General features: G+C 43.2%; 1 protein-coding gene across 5 annotated transcripts in view; it reads right to left on the reverse strand.

Annotated features, from left to right (window-relative positions):
• The window catches only part of KCNT1 (potassium sodium-activated channel subfamily T member 1), a 1,355,573-nt gene that overhangs the window by 809,595 nt on the left and 525,316 nt on the right, over window positions 1-20,662 (reverse strand). For 2 of the 5 annotated variants that reach the window (XM_069241645.1, XM_069241644.1), the window contains exon 2: window positions 1,582-1,623. The exons of the other annotated variants lie outside the window; for them this stretch is intronic. In XM_069241645.1, the coding sequence (XP_069097746.1) occupies window positions 1,582-1,623 (42 nt within the window). The remainder of the gene's footprint in view (window positions 1-1,581; window positions 1,624-20,662) is intronic. 5 annotated transcript variants of the gene reach the window in all.

The raw sequence follows: 20,662 nt of genomic DNA on the forward strand, positions 1-20,662 counted from the left end.
TGAAGGAGATACCTGAACCAGAAGACCCTGTGAATCCTCATGCCTGGAAGCTTTATTGCACACATCTGTAATATGTGCCTCATCCATGATAACTGAGGACCAGCAGGAGACGGACAACTGAAGGAGATACCTGAACCTGCAGCCCCCGGTGAATCCTCATGCCTGGAAGCTTCATTGCACACATCCGTAATATGTTCCTCCTCCATGATAACTGAGGACCAGCAGAGGACAGACAGCTGAAGGAGATACCTGAACCCGCAGCCCCTGTAAATACTCATCACTGCATTCTTCTAAGGTGTAACCCCGCTCTCTATGTCAAGTGAGGCTTAATGTTGTAATTTGAATCCTTTAGTAAGGGAGCTAGTGATGTACATGACACTAGGTTGGTTTACCTCCTTCACTTTTTGCTCGTAGGGATGTGGTATTTCTAGAGCGTAACCCCAGCGAGAGGGCAGTGGAGCGCTGTACAAGCTTAAAGTCAGTGAGTGATAGGAGAAGGTGCTGGTTATGGGGTTGTCACTGCAGTGTGATATAAGGTTCTTTAAAGAGATGAGCCTTCAACTCTTTCCTAAATTGGAGCAGCCTAGGGTTGCTTCTCACAAATACCCGATGTTGTTCTGGATCCCGGGTGCATCGATGGGGAAAAAAGTCTGCTGCTGTGTTTTTCCTTTTTTGCATTTCTTAGTGTGCATTATAATTATATGCACCTGTGCTCTCTTAAATAAACCTTCTGAGGGCAGTAAACAGTAAAGGAATACCAAGGGGATAAGACAAAGCATCTAAAAAGGGGGCCATTTTCACATGAACCACATAACATTTATATTTTTATCTGTATAATCCTTCAACGAGTGGGAGCAGCAAGTGAATATGCATGGCCGCTCCCCTCTGTACGTCGGAGCGTGGCACTGATGCTGATACAAGCTGAACAGATCCAGCCAGCGTGTTTCTACCTGATTCATTGTTCTCGCATCTGTCTGCTGTCTGCTCTCAGACATGGAATGACGAAATACACAAAGGAGAACAGAGAGGCCCCTAAATAGCGCAGTGCATGTTGGGAGCAAAACACACCAGCCCGAGCTACTGTGGTATAAGCAACTGAGCTCTTGTAATACACACTATTTGCAGTCAGTTCTCTGGCAGGGAGCTGTATGATAGACAGAGTGGGCCTCTGAAGTACATTAATATAAGGCATGGCTTAGTTAGTAAATAAAAACGTGCCGGTGCCCAAAGCTCTCCTCTGAAACTCGCGGCTGCTGCAATTAAATACGCGAGCACAGGATACTGAGGCAGTGTAATCCTGAAGCCATCTCGGGCCTTTTTAATCCATTTACAGCCACTCCCTGCCCCTTCAGCTCACTCTTGCAGCTTTCTGCTTTCTCTTCCTTCCTCTTTCACATATCTGCCTTTTGCTCACAGTAAATGCCTGATACAGAAAAATAAGTGCCACCCCTCAAAAATAAGTGCTGGTGCCCCCGCAGGCAACTATTGGCTCAAATTAAGCACTAATATAATGTGGAGAATGGCTGTGGCTCTTTCAGTAAAATCCAAGTGATGTGTGCAGCCATGCATGTGCTCACTTACTGTGTATATGAGGAATCCGCGCTGAACTCTTCGGAGTATATCCTGCAGGCAGAGGGTAAGACAAACAGAGACAGCAATAATCATAAACAGACATGTTTTTCTTTTGGTGACTTGATGAAGGAAATGGGCGGAAAGGTACTGTGCAGATGCAGTATTGTTTGCAATTCAGCCTTAAACCTGAAGCGTGAGTTCAGAATGTGCCACTGTTCCAACCCTGCCAGGTGGTATCAGTTCACCCATTAGCACCTCATTCAAAAGAGTGACTTTTTTTCTCAGCTTTTCTTTGCAACGCACAGTCCAGCTTAGACACATATCGACACATATGGATCATTTTCTACCTGCTAAAACCTATGTTCTTATTTATTCATGAAATTTAGTGACCTAGATTCTGCTTGTATTTGATCTGTACCTTCCTCATTCCTAATTACAGCCTGGATGCCTACCTAAACATAGTAAAGTATGATCTAGAACTCTTCTCTATGTTCTCTGATCAGAGTGCAAAAGTCTAACCAATGACCCCAGTAAACCACAAAACCCCTAGTCACAGTTTAGAAGCCTTATCAATTATCTCGGAGTACAGGCTTCCTCTCCTAATAATATTTTGGAACCCTTATTAATAGTGTTCCGTACCCTAATCAGCATCATACCCGTATACATAAACTCTTTCATCGGCATTGAAAATCGCAGAACCCTTATCAATAATATCGGTCTACCATCACCATCCTCAATCACAAACTAGATCCCTTAACCATGGCCTTTGACTACTATCCTCATAACTAATGACAACTAGAACTCAAATCTGTAACATCAAGCTTCCATACTCAGTTCTAATGACTATCTAGAACCTTATCCATGATTCCAATTTACTATCATCAACAAGTAATCTTGAAGCTGCGCCCATGGTCTCTGATTATCATCCTCATGCAGAACTCCATTTGCAGGTCTATCTACGGCTCTTATATCTTGAGCTCAGTTTGTCAACCTCAAACTTGTTTTCGGTCCACTGTCTATATATTCCTGAACGCCAACTATTATCAGCATCCTGGAACGTTATATGCCATTGATCCAACAAATCACAGTTTTTGTTTCATCTTACTTTACCACTCTCACCTCAGTTTATTATCCCCATCTTTGATCTCAGTCCCTCTTACTCATCCTTCTTCTTCCACGCCTATTCGTTTTTTTTACTCTGACTTCATCTACCATCCCTATCCACAGAGCTCAGCCTCCCATTGCTGTTTCTTTTTCTCAGTTTGCCATACATAGCCCTTACTGCTCAACTAAGGCACTTAGGGCCAGATGTAGCAAAGGTTTTTACCCATTCTGTGTCTATGGGAAAAAGTGTTCGTACATATGGCCCTTACTCTCATTCCTGATGTCAATCTGGTATCCTCTTAACAGATCTCAGTCTCTCTCAAGGACTGAGAAGGTCTGTTGAGTCCCCTCGTAGACTGCCACCCACCACAAATTAGTATGCGAAAAACATGTGAAATGTCTTCTTAAGAGGGCACAGTTAGGAGAAAAACTCCACATATGGAGCAAAACTCGACATTGGAAATGACCATCTTTTGCATTGCAAAAAGTGCCCTGAAAAGCGGAGACACAACCGAAGTAACAGTGACTCACTTTGACATATTGCGTGATTTATAAATCATTGATAAACAGTGTATGCCATCTTTACAGTACAGATCTGCATAAAAAAGCAACCAAAACATACATTTTACTTTCGGCATGCCACGCATGCAGCACACCATGCAGGGACAGCTCATGCAGCAGAAGATTGGGATGGTGCTCTGCAAATAGAAAACTGCTCATAAATACAAATAACTGTGACCCTCAGTGTAAAATATCTGTCTTAGCATTTCTAAGACATAACTTATTGTCTTTTCAATGGAATGCCTACATTTGAAAACGTTTGGAAGCTCTTTATGGTTCTTTTATTTTCAGCCAAAATTACTTTTCTTGTGGTTCTCTTATTTTTAAGCAAAATTGCTTTTTTCTGTGTTGTCCTAATACTAAGAGATACCTTTCAACAAATAAGAAATCTAGTCAATAATTAATGTATTTAGAATATTTATATTTGTTGTTCTTGATTCCTAATCCCAATCATTTTGTCACAAAGCCAGTGGATCTTTCAGACATTTAGATGTCAGTGGTGTGAACAGTTTAATCCCAATAACTGACATCCCTGTGTCCTGTTGTGATTAATCTGGTCACTATGTGCTGTTTTAACTTGGACCAATACACCAGAATCAGTGTCAAGACCAGTCAGTAGAATAGCATCATATTTGTGCTTCTAGTCGATTTACACTGCCCATTAGTGTACTGGAGTAATATTAGTCTTGAGTGACCCCTCTAAGGTTAATTTTTAAAGATTTCTTGAACATGTCCTTGATGATGATCACATACGGTACTCAATGACACAACAAAGAGCTTACGATGAATGTTTCGGTCATGGCTTGAAGAGTAATGAAATGCCATATATAGAGAGAGCTCTGATAACCTACAAGGTGCCCCCTTGCTTAAAAAGTGCAGATTCAAAGTAAAAAGGAATGAAGACCTGCAATGTTATGACACTGCCCTGGGAGATTAAAATAGACGCAGACCTGCCTTACATTTATGGTCCATCAGATATTCTGGTTCATCTCCCAAAACTTGAAATTATCATTGGCTGACTTACTTGTATCATCTGTCCAGCCTCAGGAAAGGGCATTGCTTATACTGCTTAATACAGTCACGCCTCCTTGCGCATTGTCTGATATAGTGGTGCATGTTTGGCTCTATGAAGCTGCGGCATTGACTGCTCAACATAGGGGTCTTTATGAATGATGAAGTTATAGTGGAGATCCCCCTGACAGTGGCTGTTTCCTCTGCAACCTCTCTTAAGAATACTGTTACTGCCCATCTCCTCTGCCTTGCTGACTTTTCACCTACCTTAAGCCCCACTTCCATCCTCTGATCTACCCTATTTTAAAGCTCTGCGCTTTGTTCTGCGTGCCACCTGCTTCCTGCCCTTTAGTTATTCAGCTGCCCAGTTTTCCAAAACAACTCCCTTACCCTGCAGACCCGCTCAACCCTTGTCATTTGTACGATCTAACGTAGCTACATCGCAATGACATTGAACCACAGCACAAGAACCAAGGCAAAGTACAATGAATGGGCTTCTTGAAGAATCTCCATGAAAAAAGTGCATACAGTATTCTTCCTAAGTCAATTACATTTCAGCTACATCTAGGTCTTTCAATGTTAGCACCAGGCAAGAATTGTCATTAGAGATACTTCTGCCCTGAAGTCCATCTTCCAAGCTTTAGACCTTAAAATGAAAGGCTTACAAGCGTATGGCTGGAACTCTCCCACTCTCTCTCGCTCAGGCACACACACAACATGCTCATACACACACATGTCCGTTCCACTTGCTCCGTTTGCCGGCTTGCGTTAGCTTCCATTCTAGCTGTATCATTTGTGTCTACAAGACTATAAACAGAAGCACTCCACTCTATCTGGCACCCAAGATCTCAGGATCAACAGCTTCTGTGGATCTTGCAATGTTCATAGAAGGAAAATAGAATGCCTCAGTCCACGTGTAAGAAGACAACTATTTATGGAGTAGGATTGGGTAATCCATTCCTACACTGATCTGACAAGCTGCCTCCCTCCTTCGCTTCCAGAAGGATGTAAAGTCTCATAATTTCTAATAAAGTCTTAGGAACATGTTAAAAACGTTGCATCTATGTTTGTCTACCTGTGACTGGACTTCTGAGGAATCCCACCATTCTGCAACTGTGACTCCGTTTCCCAGGCCTTCACTAGTCATATGTCCTCTACCCTCCTGCTACACTATCCTTTCTTTACACTTTCTGCTTATGGCGTCACTTATTTCAAACTCTTTCGTTTAATGCTTCTTTTCTTTGTAGCTAGGTGTGTGCATACGTTCTATACATGCAGTGCATTGTTGTATACAGGTAGGATAGCAAATGTTTGTAGCTATATGTGCGTTATCAAATTGTTACTCTGCATTGTTTCCAAAGAGGTTCGAAGATGGGGAATGATATTACCCTATTATGATGTAGTTACTTCTTTAGTAGGAAAAAGTATACATCTCCTATCCTCTATGATGTTAATTAACCTATGTATAACGTTTTACTATCCATTTTAGAGAATGTCTTGATATTAGTAAATTCAAACGAGTGAATCTATCTTTTTGTTTGTAAGAGTATTTACTTCCTTGCCTAAAATTCCAAAAGCAAATGACTTCTACATGTTTGTTAACAGTGAGGTTATGCTTTTCAAATTGAAAATGAAATGGAAAAAAATAGTCAGGTTCATCTGTAAGACTGCTCTCTTAGTACAGGAGACAGAAGGAGGTACTTTGGAAAGACACCTCCAGGTATAAAATTTGGCATCTTGAAGGATTGGCTTTCTTCTGGGAAATGGGTACAAGAGGGTAATACTGCATTCGACTCATGGCACTGACATAAAGCAGTGACCCCCAAGAATGTGTGCACAAGGGATTAGTTTTAAGAAGTATGTGGCCTTTCCAAAGCACTTACTCAATTACTGTAGCAAATGTTTTTATATAAAAAGTAGCAGATGGAACAAATGTCTCCTGGACCGGTTCACCGGACACCAGGTTTCCAGTTGCAAGAATCCCAACAACTTTTCGGATGCACCGAAAGTTTTCCTGGGCGCCGGGGCATGGGCTCAAGTGTGGAAAGAGCTTTTCCCCAATTCCAGTCAGATCCACAGCCAAAAGATGAGTTAGCTCTGGTTTTGCTGGATTTCTTCCAGGCAGATTACCATCCTTGAATGATGTAGTGTTGCACGGTGTAGTGGTGGTGACATAATTCCCAGTGATGTGGTGGACTCGCTGTAGTGTACATATATAGCTTTGGGAAACATGCTCAAGCACCAGCAGGTTTTCCCTGGAACAAACTTTGACTTTCTAAGCCTTGTGATTTATCAAGAGGCAGCCGATGTTTTCCTGTTTAGCAGACCTAAACTGCATGGGAAATATTTTTTCATATTGACAATGAAATCAAACTGGTAAATTAGACCCACAAAAAGTTGAACTGTTGCTGTCTTTTTATCCTATTCACTTTGGAGTTACATGACTTGATAAATCTTTATCAAACACTTTTTTTTTTGGATAAGTGCAGCAATTTTAGATTAAATAGCCTTTTTCTTCTTCTTTCGCCATTGAAAACCTGTTCAGTGTCAATAACATTCAATGTCTATTTGGAGTCACTGGGGTTTGAGGACTTTTCTGTGTCAATAACCTGGACATCTTTTCCTTAAGAGTCTTCGCACCAGCAACTTTCCTTCAAATCTCAGCATGCTTAGCAGTTGCTTTGACTCTTTTGGCTTACCCCTGTCCATGGTCTTTATCTTTGACACAGTGGGCCTGCTTTTTGTGTTAACTCTTTGACTGAGGTTCTCTTTCGACTTGGATTCTACCGTATTTGGTTCAGACAGCCTATTGCCTTGACGCTTTGGAAGCCAAAAGTCTTTTCAGGGCTTCTTAAGAAATATTCTTACAGTAAATCAGGAACTTCTGCATTATGTGTATCTTGTTCATCAGAGTCACTACATTGCTCACCCTGGGGCCGCTTCAGTTGCCTATAGCCAGCTGCATTTAACCTTGTGACATCCATGGACTCCACTGAATTACTACTGGAAGTCGAGGTCCCCACCTAAAATTTCCAAAATTTGAACCTGAAAACAATACACAAAAATATAGAAACAAGTGTTCATGAAATGTAAATGACGAACTATTCTATTTAATTCACAAACAAAAAAAATATGCAACAATTAAAATTTTAATTTCAATTGGATGGTCGGGGTGCTTCAAAATTTAGTTTTATTCCTAAAAGATGAAGTGATGTGCTGGATTCCATCGTATCATTTATCTTTTCTTCTCCAAATGCATGCAGTCCTTTTGTCAGTGCTTCAATGAGTCACTTAATGTTCATGCTAGACGCCTTTATCTTCGCTTGTGCTGCTCCCTCAAATCAAAATACTTAACCCATAATTTCAAATTCCTTTATACAGGAACAATTTTGCTATACAAATTTCAGTGTTAGTTTTGTTGTATACCTATTTCCTTAATCTGCTAATATTATTTAATTTTCTAAACAGTCATGGGCGCCCCTGAGTAGGAGTTGGGGACCCCCTGGGGTCTGTGCTCCACAGGTAAAGAATCATTGTTCTAGATGATCCTTATTTTAAAAATAAAAAAACCACGCGATTTCTTGAATTGATGGGTTGTTTTTTTCGATTCCAAAAATTGCATTTTTGCCCAGAGAGTGATTCTTAATTTCTCTCTATTGTTTAAAGCTTTAGGTTGGATATTTTTTTAAAGCATAACAATGTTAGGATTTGTGGTATTTTTTATAAGCACATCATGCAGAACAAATGTTCCTTTGGATGCACACTTTCAATGGCAATAAGACAGAAATTGAACAAAGTGTTGTGCATTTTCAGAACGCAGAGAATTTTGTTGAAGGGACTCAAAAGAAATAACCACCAAAAAGTCACTCATTTTGGTTGAAGGTTACAGAAAAAAACGCCTGCCTTGTTGATGCCATCATTTACAGATGCTGATGCTGCCCTCTGAAAATGTCTTAAGTAAACAACTTTGCTATATTTAGAGAGATGTCCTATGGCAATCTTTAAATGGTCAGATGGCAGTAGTATGACAAGTTTCCCCCTGTTACGAGGTGCAAAATTTAGAAAATGGGGGTTGGTCCGGCACTAACCTTGCATGGTTCTGCCTGGCAAAACATGTGTGGGAAACATTACTTTGGGCACAAAAGCTATAATCGATATTCGGGTGCAAAATCATGTGTTGTGGGGGTGAAATCTTTTAAATACACTACTAAAACGCACCAAAACTATACATCTATTTCAACTTTCATAAGAAACTTATGGGGTCGGTCACAGCTAAATATGAAGTAAGGTGCTGCCTCAAGTATAACATTTAATATCAACAGGGGCGGCTTTAAGGCGGTGCGACCGGTGCGGCCACACCGGGTGCTGACCTGGATTGGGAGGGGCGCTGATCTCAAAGTGGCGCTGTGTTTAGCAATAACTTAGAAACTTTTGATTTAAAAGCACCTGCCGAAAAGTTCCTTGTGCGTCCAGGGAGCCATTAAAATGCCAAGATAACTCTTGTGATTAAAGTTCCTGCTAAAGAGAGAGATTGCAATTTTGTCCGGTGGCAATTTTGACTGGATATAAAGTAGCGCAGAGGGTTAATATGTCCGCTGTAAAGAACAGAAGTATGTTTTATGTAGATAGCTGAGTGGATTAGAAAAGCCAGCCTGTACTAGCTCCTTAAAAAAATGAATGTATGTTAGAGGAGCTATGGAGAGATGAGGGGCACTTTTGTTGGGTGGTAGGGAGGGAATCCGAGGAAGTGGTTGTGGGGTGGGGGGCGCCTAAAAATGATTGCTGCACTGGGCGCCACCAGCGCTAAAGCCGGCCCTGAATATCAAATTATCATTTTAAAACGAAATACTGCGTGTGCCTGGTGTACTTTCAAGCTCTTTTTTTGTGTGGCTTAACAAACCATCAGGCTGCTCAGCGTGAGTCTCTGATGTTCATTTATATTGCAGTTGTATTTCTCCGAGCAAATGTAACTTAATTGATGTGAAATGAAGCATTTCAGCATCAAAACCGCAGACATCATAACTACAGCATCATGTACAATGATTTTAGTCACTAAATCACTGAATGGAAAACCATAACTTGTTTATTTCCTCAAAGCCTGATTTTTTTCTTGAGGAAAATGAAATTAGCATCCAATCATCTGATTTCACAATCACAAAAGGGGTTTTCATGGCTTGTGCAAGTGTGATACCCCTGGGTAACATTATCAGAAGTGACTGTGTAGAGACAAGTGTGGCCATTATGACCCTGCGGTCTTCAGAAGGCCTGGGCCGCGGTGGCGTTCTGAACTCCGCCAAAGCGGTGGTTTGGACACTTTGGAATCGGTCAGACCGGCAAATTATGGCTGTGGAAGTCGGGCCACGGTTGGACCGCCAGCACCGCCAGTTTCCCTCCACTGGAGGGACTGGTGGAGCTGGTGATCCTAATCCGCCAGGGCAGCACTGCATGCAGCGCCGTCCTGGGGATTACGACCCACCTCTCCGTCACACCGCCATGTAAAAGCTGGTGGAGACGGGCTGCAGGGGGCACCAAAGGGTGCTGTTGCATCCTATGCACTGCAACATTGCCACCGGCTCAATTAGGAGCCGGCGTCAATGTTGTGGGCTCTTCCCCGCTGGAACAGCGGGCGGAAACACTGTTTCCGCCTGCTGACCTAGCGGGGGACCCCTAATGGGACCCGTGGAAAGGAGGCCGCATAGCGGCAAACTTACCAAGGGAGTTTGGCGGGTGGCCTTTTCCCCCGTCAAACTCTTAATGAGGGGCAAAGTGTATGCAAGCATTCAAAAGCATCTTTTTGCATTGTGAGACTCCATTGAACTCTCCCAGGAAAAGAATGTGCTTCTTTGAATGCTAGAGGAAACATAAACAAAACCAGAACTTCTTGTGTTAAGAGATAAGGAGGCTTGTGAAACGATGACCCCTGCTTCATCGTGCCTTTTACCACGTCAGGTTGGGCTTTCCCTCTTTAGTGCTCATCTACAAAGAGATGTAGTTGTCTGTCAAAGACCCCATATTAGCAACACACTTACACATGCAAATATGCAATACACAAGAGCTGAGTTTTGGTCACCTCCCTTCTGGCATTGACTGATGGCATTTTTTAGAAATCCACAACACAATAACCTGGCTTAGTGGTCACCACACCACCCCTCGAGGAGGGGAGAGAGAAATTTATGGCTAGGGGATACACTCTCCCTGAGTAACACTTTAATACAATAGGTATCCCACATCCAAGAGTACACTCAAAAATGGAAATGCTAAGAGGTACAGCCTACTTCACACAACCAAAAGGTTTTCTTTGTTAGACCCTCACCCACTCTATTAGTGACATGCTTCATCAATGCTCCTGGTCTTTAAAAACCAGGATGGGCTTGATCATATTCCACGTAGCACTTTGGAAATTATCACATCTGGGGTCTTGGAAAGAAATACAAATACCTTGAAATTAAAAAAATAAAGTGACCATATATGTCCCTTTAATAATGCTTGTTCGTTTACATCTAAAACTAATGGTGGGGGGGGGGGAGGGATAAGGTAGGGATAAGATGGCCCTTTGCCCTATTAATATGTTAACATATTTGAGCCCTATTCTCATAGGCCTCTTGGGACCAGGGCTATCATCAGGACTAGCAAGATGCCCCAAAATTCATTTCATGTCAGCCTGAGTAATCAGAAGGGACATACAACATCTAACCTTTAAGCATGCAATTATAGGGTCCATTCATTCAATTGTAGAGACTATTTGCCTTGAGAAGAGTCAGAACATGAATTTCTGCTACTGGTGAATTGGAGCAGATTCATAAACCTGTAAGAACTTGATTCATGGGCACTACACATATGATAAATAGGGTCAGGTTATTCAGTTTCTGAGAGTTGTGGTGTATATCACAATACCAATCACCAAAATATCTCTCTGCGGAAACAATACATCAAAATATTGATAGCTAAAATATCAACGTTTGCTACCATTCATGTAGATTACTAAAATATATGGTACTAAAGATAGACAGCAGAAATATAGGGCCTCATTAAGAGGCTGGCGCTCTTGAGAGTACCAGCCTCGCGGTGGGGGTTGGACCGCTGACGGGCTGAGGGTGGTCAGACTCACGGTCAGCCACAGCCATGCTGAGTTCAGCACCGACATGCTGATCACAAGTCCCCTTTCCGCCAGCCTTTTCATGGTGGTTTAACTGCCATGAAAAGGCTGGTGGAAAGGAAGTGCTGGGGGCCACAGGGGGGCCCCACTGCCCAGCATTCTCGGAATGCGCATGCGCTTTGCAGACAGTGCGCATTCCGAGGGTGCTCTTGTGCTATGATACTGGCCTTGTTTCATTTAAGGGAGCTGAGGCCATTACCACAGCGCGATTTCCACCGGGCCGACCGGTGGAAACATCGCAATACAATGTTCCACTGCTCAGCCAAGTGGAAACAACGTAAAACGTAAAACGACTGTGGGTGAGGCTGCCGGGTTGACGGCGGACTCATCACCACGAGTTTGGCGGTTGGCTTGTTCGAGCGCTAAACTCATAACGAGGTCTATAGTAATTAATCATAAAATCTATTTCTGTTTTAAATCAAAACCATAAAGAACAAGTGATGGACGGAATGCTGAACAATGTCAAACATTCACCCCCAGTACAGTGATCTGGGCCTAAATCCATCCTTTTTTTGTTACCCATGCCGTTCCAGTTTGGACCCAGCCATATGCAAATCAGTCTTGACCCTGTTCCCCATGGGAACAGTCCAGCCTGAACTGCCAAGCCAGGTCCTCCCTGGACTGGAAACAAGCAGTCAGACCGCCTGGAGTGCAGCAGCCCAACCGCCACAGCAAGTCAGGTGGTCCTAGGACCACCAGACTCCTAATAAGGCCCCCAGACACTCACACAACCACTCACAGACCCACTAGAAACCTCACACATCCACTCACAGACCCACACAGACACTGATGCACCCACTCACACCCAGCCACTTTCACATCCATATACACCCTCTCACACCTATTCTCACAACCAGAGAAACAGGCCGCAGCCAACGCCACGCATACGGCTGAAGGCCATGCGCGGCGGTGGTTGGAATAACATATATTTCTCTGAAAAAAACACAGGTTACTGGGACGTTAAACTTAGGAAATAGAATTTTTTTTAAAACATGGAAATTCACTTAAAAAAAACAAAGGTTACAGGGACGGTATAGTTAGGCTGAGATTTCAAACATACAAAACCATGGAAATGTATCTGTTATAGTTAGTGTTAATTCAAGTAACTATAACTTGTGCCCTAAGATGACAATAACTCGCGCCATCGCCATGCACAGCTAATTACCCCACAAATTACGGCACTCATGAAATCTGTGATAACATCACTGATAATATCAATCTAATATTTTTCATTAATATTTTTGCTGGAAAAAGTGCATGGCGGGGGTGCTATTTATAGTTACCTCAGGGCACGAGTTATAGTTACTTGAGATAACTTTAACTATAACAGGTGAATTTCTATGGTTTTGTACATTTAAAATGTGAGCCTAACTATAACGTCCTTGTAACCTTTGTTTTTTAAATAAAAAAAGATAAAAAAATAAAATATATATATTATAAAATTATTTTTCTGAAGTTTAAAATAAAAAATACAAAACAGCATCAAGTAAAAATTCATTTTCTGAATGATAAATAGTAAACATGATATACAGAACTAATTAAAAGTAACAACTATATTTTAATGCAAATTAATCCTACATTCATTTATAAACAAAAATAGCCTGTTAAAATATGTTATAATTAAATAACACATGTGCTTTATTTGAATCATATTTCTTTATATTTTAAACTAGTTTAAGCAATGTAATTTAATTTAGTTTTTTTCCTGTGAGGTTTTGTTGTCTCCATTATTTTTTATCATGCAATAATATGCAAGGGTAAATGTAATGTAGGGCATATCAAGGTAGGATGCCTTGAAAGTTTATGAATTTCCAGAAGCAGCACGAGTTTGTGGCCATTAGCAAACTCCTCTCAGACTCTAACCCATCGTGTAAATGGTGGCAAGTTTACTGTTGTCAAGAACTTGGGTAAATCTATTTCATAGAGGAAAAAGGGAGAAAAAAAATATTTCATTGCACAAAGGCCCTGTCTCTCCACAATGTGCACAAGGGAAAGACCAACACAAATAAAGAACATATGAATGGACATGACTTTCCCAGGGTTACGCCTCAAAACTGTGATTGGTGCAGAATTCCAGACGCAAGCTAGAAAAATATTGCTGATCGCTAAGGACGAAGCCTGGATTTATTCACCCATAGTTATGCTTTTCCCAATAGCCACCTTGTAGTGAATTCATGCAACATTTCATACTTCCGAAAAGTGCGCCAGCTGCAGCTCAAAAACGTTCATTGTGCCCATCAGATCACTGTGGAACCTGCACATGGGCACAACATTTCTTTAAGGGCTCTCTTGCTAGTGTTGAAAATTAATGGGTGTGTTTTTTTCAACCTAACCCAATGGTACTCTTTTATCGGCCTGAGGAGGATGAAAGACTGAGTAGACCTGCCAGAATGTTCACCTATTAACATATGTTCAAATACCGATACTTGCAGTGGACGGATTAGTTGACTTAGATACCATGTTATGGTTCAAAATTCTCTGATTTCTTGAAATGTAATCATGTAATAGAGTGAAAATGATAATATTTAAGAAACAGCAATACAAGTTAGAATGGTTCCCTTCTGTGAGTATCACAGGTCATAGTGACCCTAGCTAAAGCTTCAGCATCACAATGTAAACTGCTTTATTTAAAACTTCAGTATCACAATGTAAACTGCTTTATTTAAAACTTCAGTATCACAATGTAAACTGCTTTATTTAAAACTTCAGTATCACAATGTGAGCTGCTTTATTTATCCTTCCACTAACAGTCACTCTTTTCCAAATATTTGTAAACTTCGGAAAGGAAGAAGCAACTATTTTTGTAACATGACTTTCTGCGTTTGCTGTAACTTGTGCCTAACTCAGTACTCTTAGACTCATATTCTAAAGCCTTCCATTTTGTTTCTTGACAATCATAAAGTGATTCTGCACAATTCAAAAGCACTTTGTTAGAAAATATTCTTCCCTGTTTATATTTCATCACACCTGAGAACTGACTGCCCAGGGTGTTTGTAAATGGAGATGTTGCACAACATATGCTTCAAATTGCTGGGGTAATGTCTCACTTTCCCACTTGTCTTCCTCCATGATTTCAGGGGTGCTGAGGCACCTCTGGCACCCCTATTTCCACTGCATGGAATCCGCCGCTATGTTGTTCCTAGTATTTTTATGGAGTTGCCATGTGTACTCACAGTTCATGATCTGCTACATAATTCGCCTTTAGTAACACACCGTGAGCCCTATTACGAGTTTGGCGGATGGGAAAGCCTGTCTGCCAAACTCCTGACAGGGTGGACATCCGCCTGAGGGTGACCTCTCTGCCAGAGTTATTTAGAGTTTCCTGCTAGGTTGGCAGGCGGAAACCTGAGATTCCGCCCGCTGGCCTAGCGGGAAACAGGCTACAGAATTTTCTCTGGCTCATAATCGACCCGAAGGCAATACTGTAGCCTGAAGGGTGCACCAGCACCGTCGCAATGTTCCCTGTCTGCAAAGCAGGCAGTGAACATTGCAACGATGCTGGCCAGGGTGGCCCCTGCACTGCCAATGCCAAGTCCATTGGTAGTGAACCCGTTCTCCGCCAGCCTTTTCATGGAGGTGCTACTGCAATTAAACCGCTGGCGGAAAAGGGGGTTGTAAACCCTAGGGCAGCGCTGGTTGCAGCGCTGCCCTGGTGGATTAGGACCGCCACCATCCTCCAGACTGCCAGATTCTGAGATCCTGGCAGATCTGGCGGTTCCCTGGCGGTCTGGCCGCCATGGTTGTAATGTGGTGGTTGGACTGCAACATTGGCTCTCTCCAACCACAAAGGGCTGCATATCCCCTGTAGTGACTCTGGAGCCAGGAAGGTAGGATGCCTGTGCAATTCAAATGTATGCCTCTAAAGGCTTCTTCCCACTTCAAAGGCACAACCCGGGTATAATTACTGGACCCCAGATGCCAAACATTCATTACACTTCTGGACCTGTGGATACTCTTCCAGGAAAAAGACTGCTGTGCTGCTGAAAGGACTGCCACTCTGCTGGACTTCTGCTCTGAAGGACTGCGGCCCTCCTGTGCTGATCTGCTGCCTTCTGCCCTCTTGCCTAAGTGAGAAGAGAATTGGATCTGCAATTTAACCCTTGAACCCAGGACACCTGAGGGACTCCAAGGGCTAGTTTACTGGCCTCCTGATCTGAGCCTCAGGGGCATTGAAGGCTCCCCAACATCCTGCACCAGCCCCTGGACCCAGCTGCAGTGAGTTCCTGACCCCAAAGTCGAGCGCCTCACGTCTTGGACCCTTATTGTGGCTATGAGAGCTGTGCTCAAACCTTTGGGCTCTCTGTGATTGGAAAAAGTCAAGGGAATCACTTTTAAGGAAGGGGATCTCAGAGACATCCAGGCACCCCACAGCTCAGGAGACATTACAGTTAGACTGTGAAGTGTGCATTTCACTTTGATTAGGAGAAAACCAGTGGGGTTGACAATGGTGAGCTTGGAAGTGGAACTAGAGACTCAGAGAAAGAATCTCAGCCAAGGTTGGGATGGTGGAAAATACCTTATGGGATAGATTTTGCTATAAAGGACAGCAAGAGTGATTGTTTGGAAATCTTAGTACAATAGGATAATGGAAAGTCACAGATCACAACTATAAATGACTACTCTCACCACATTCAAACAATGTTGTGGAATGGAGCAGTAAAAATAACCTGTGTGGAAGAATTTGTGACTGCCGGATGACTAATTACCTTTTTCCTTGAATCTCTGGCTCCAAAGGCAATTCTCAGGCCAATAAAGATGGCCTTTTTTCAAACTCACAAGTTAAAGAGGGTACCAGGCAGTGCTTAATTTGAGACGGTAGTTTCCAGTGCGGGCACCGGCTCTTATTTTTGAGGGCCGGCACTTATTTTTTGAGGGCCTGCATTTATTTTTCTGCCTCAAGCATTTACTGCAAGCAAAAGACACATGGGAAAGATGGAGGAAGAGAAAAATGAATAAGTGTCAGAAAGGGAGAAAGCAGAAAGCTGCAAGTGTGAGCTGACGGGGCAGGTAGTGGCTGTAAATGGATTGAAGAGGTCTGAGATGGCTTTAGGATTACGCTGCCTCAGTAGTCCATGCTCTCACATTTAATTGCAGCCGCTTGTTTAAGAGGAGGGCTTCGAACACCTACACGTTTTTATTTTCACACTAAGCACTGGTGTCAGGACCTATTCCAGCGTTCTTACAGCTGTAGGTTAACATTTCCCACGGCTGGAAATAAGTGAGAGTCCAAAGTAGGGGAATCAGCTGAAATGTCTAGTCGAAAGCCAGCAGATCTCATTCGAAAGGGGCCTTTTCACTATGGTCCTGAAGCAAAGGTGAATGCCTTTTCTCAGTTGACCCTGTTGCTTGCCCCAAAGGGACAGTCCCAGAATGTTTGGGGTTTGGGTTCAGGGGCAGCTCTGCACAAGTAAATGGGGCTTACATCTTCCAGAAACCCTTTGTGAATTACTGACAAGTGTAGATAAGGTAAATGTGGTCCAACATTTGTTTTTAGGAACTATTTGTGAATAGGGTCAAGGCATTTCCTTCTAGGTGCTAGATTGTTGTAACTGTTGGTGCTCAGCCGCATCTCACACCCAGAATGCACTCTCTGACTCTCATAGTTTTACCATCTGGTTTCTTATAATAAAGTTAAATCTATCAACTAGAACAGAAGCAGCTTCTAAACAACATTCTGATGCAATGTAGGGATGTCTGCTTCATATACAAGCCTTAGTAATTCAGCCTGGGGGGGGCATGTCTGCAGCAGAGAGCTCTAGACACCCACAATAACTCAGCACTCCAACACCACATAACACTTGAGTTACAAAGCAGAACCCTGGAAAGCTCTCTGAATTATCAGAATTATCATTTTCTGCAGACCAAACCTCATGCAGTTTAGGCCTTTTCAGGTGACATTTGCAAGTCTTTCCTCCGCCGCCCCCACTGATGCGGCTGGCACATAATGGGTATGAAAACATGGTGCACTTATATTCTTCACATTTAAATGCCTCCTCTCATTTCTACAGCTTGCAAACATACCACATGAACCACGTGACTGACAGCCAAGTGTGCTTCCTCCTTTAGGGCAGAGAAGCGTCACCCCACTAACAAGAATTCCCCCCAGAAAATCCGCTGAGATGAAAAAGTGCATAGTAATAAAGATAACTTATTACCATTTTATTTTTCACCAACCTGGTGATGGGCTGACTGTGCACTTAGATTTAAAGTGCGTATGTCTCTTTGGCTGGCTGTCTTGTGACGGCCAGTCAGACACGCGCATTTTAAACCACTCTAACCCAGCTGTCTTAGACAGCTACATTAGAGAAAGCACAGGATTCTAGTGCTCTTGAGAGCTCTGAGAGAGGGCACTCCCTCTAATCCTGGCACTTCTCTCATGCTGGTTACTAGCATGAGGGAAGCACCAGGATTTGTTAGGGGAATTGGCTAGAGCCCGCGGAGCCTGGAGGAGGCAGAAAGAGAACACGACCGGAGCGTGGAGGACGTCAGATGTCATGCGTAAAGCAAGGTAAGCGGCTATTTCTTTTTATTTATAGTTGCCACTCTCCTTGCATGCGTGCGCCCACCAACCATCTATTTGCCCACACCCCCTTCTTCCTAGTTGCCAGCCGCCGCTGCTGACAGCAAATTTCAGTCACACTTCCTAACTTCACTCAGTGTAACATCCTAACTTACCCAAGGTCTGCTTCTGCTTCTGGTGGCTTTCGCCTACATTGACACTTGTGCCTGCGTGCATGATACCTGCAGTGAGTGACTGCACCTGCCTGCAGAGGATTGCCTGGAGTGGGGGTCCCCAGAACACCATCTTTCCCCCCTCACCAAGGGGCGCTCTCGGGTGGCACACTGAATGGGCACCACCTCTAGGTATTGTTGAGTCAGTGCACCTCCTGATGGACTCTTTGCCTCGGCCTTCATGCTTTTAATACAGCATGTTCACAGAACCAAAGTATGTCCTCATTTGCATGGACCACATCACCCTGCGAAGGAAGAAATGCTCCCTTGAGATGGCACTGGTGCGGCATGAGCGCCGTATACACAAGCACATCATCTGTAATACCATAGTGTTGAGGGGGGGCCAAAAAGTGGGCGCACACTGCTGCTGCATCTGCAGGATACTTGATTATACGGCTTAGAAGGGAAAAATAGGTTAATACCTAGAACATTTTGCGGCTGGAGGGAGGCAGTCACTCTGTTGTACCACAGAACATACATCAGGGCAAAATGGTCCATCATTTCTTAGCTCTCCTTCCTTGTTGGAGGACATAGAGAGTTGCCTTGTAGTGTTCACATGTGTGGTGGGCCGATGTGGCCCAGCTGTGCCTCACCCATAACCCAAAGTACAGCTTCACCACAAACCACAGAGGTGCTCCTGTGATGGGTGACTTTGGAGATGGTATGGCATTATGATAGATTCGGTTACATTAGTAAGGTTAACTTTACTTGCACATACGCTTGTGTGTGTAAATCTTCTACAACTATAAGTCTGGGTTTTGAGAATCGAAAACTTTGATTGACACTAGTAAATCACGTTATCTGCCCATCTGAGCTGAACTTAAGTGTGCAAATAGTTTTCAGAATAGAACACATTTTGTAATGTGCAATCCAAGCTGCTGCCACACCTGAAAAAAAGATACATAGCATCAAGATCTTCTGTATGAAGTCTGCCCCTAAAACATGGGCAAGAGTCATTGGCACAAGAGTCATTGGCGCAAGCAGTACTTAGGTTCTGCACTCCTCCACGAGGCCCCTTGTCGCCTGTTGGCGAGCTGCCCATGGAAAAACAGGCTCCTTGGCACCCCGGAGTCTCTAATCACCTAGAATTTTGTATTAAATGACTAACAACATGATTAAAACAAATGGGCTGCCAATTGAGCCTGGATGCCACGTTGTGGTAGCTCTGCACAGCATGCATGATTAATTCATCAATGAACGCTCATGGACCTCCAGCTGGCCAACCCCTGCACCGCAGGCTGTTTGATCTTAATCACCCTGAACAGCAACGCCAGCTGTGCATTAATGGTGAGTACAAGAGGATCACAGCTGGTTGAAGCACTGGCATACCTGGGAATGCTTCACTCACAAATCCACAGCATTATGTACTGCAAATTAAATTACACTCCTACACATGTGGCCTGATAAGCAAAAACTGCCCGGCATATTTTGTAATGCCAGCCTCATAAAGCAGGAGTAAAGGACAGGGAGGAAGCCCTACTTTACGTAGCGGTGTTCCAGGGTCAAGATGAGGGCCACGTCACATTAAAAGTTTGAAAAAAGCATCATACTCCAGAGTTTCCTGCATTAACCAAGAGCATTACTTCTCGAATGCGGCAAACTGGGCCACTTTGTAGCATCCCATCAGGCATCTCTCACCTTGTCTGTGGCCCAGTCTAGCCCACTCAAACCCCCGTTTGTAGGGGTGAGCGCAAATCACTCCGTCCACTGCTGTAATCTCTCTTTGGGCCTCAAACCACACTCATGTCATGTCAGTCTCTTTCATTGGTTCGTGGGCTTGCCTTTTTAAATCTGTTTGCTTTTATTAGTTAAAGGCATGCATATGTCATGCCTTTTACGGTGTTTAGCCCTCCTCGAGCGCAGGGACCAAGTACTGAAAACATACGAGGTTCCACGTTTTCCAACCGGTTTCTGGACTACTTTTTTTCTTTTTTCGCAGCGCAATCTTGTTAGGCAGTAGTCGATCGCTTTGCATGACATCGACCCTGTAACATAGTTAATTGCACTTTTGCTGGGTACATGGATAATTGCACTTTTGCCGATAGGTTTCACTACGAGTGAACTTTTATTTCCCTTTGTGTGTCTGCTTTGCACTGATGGGGCCATCGGCTCGCTTATGTGAAACTTTTACTTTTTATTTTATATGGCAAGAATAGTCCAGTTAGTTATGTGAAACTGTTTTATTTTCATTTTCATTTTATGTGGCAGGAAAAGTCCAGTTGGGAGTTTACAATGCTAATTGCTCGAGCTCAAGCAAACGCGAGATCCGTTGCATTCCAAATGCTTGTTTAAACTGGATACACTATAGCCTTGTTTGGGAGCACTGGCTGATACTCTTAAAGCAATGCAAGTCTATGATTTCATGTTAGATATTAGACCCAGATTTATCAAACTTTCACACATTGCAACGCACCAAGGCACCTTGCTGCACTTCACTGCATAAAAGGGGGAGGGCAGGTATGCACCATAGTAAATATTATATTGCACATTTCTGTCCTCTCCTTGTGCAAGAACACAATGTGCTGC

The sequence above is a fragment of the Pleurodeles waltl genome, chromosome 6 (genome assembly GCF_031143425.1).
Source record: "Pleurodeles waltl isolate 20211129_DDA chromosome 6, aPleWal1.hap1.20221129, whole genome shotgun sequence".
Taxonomy (NCBI): domain Eukaryota; kingdom Metazoa; phylum Chordata; class Amphibia; order Caudata; family Salamandridae; genus Pleurodeles; species Pleurodeles waltl.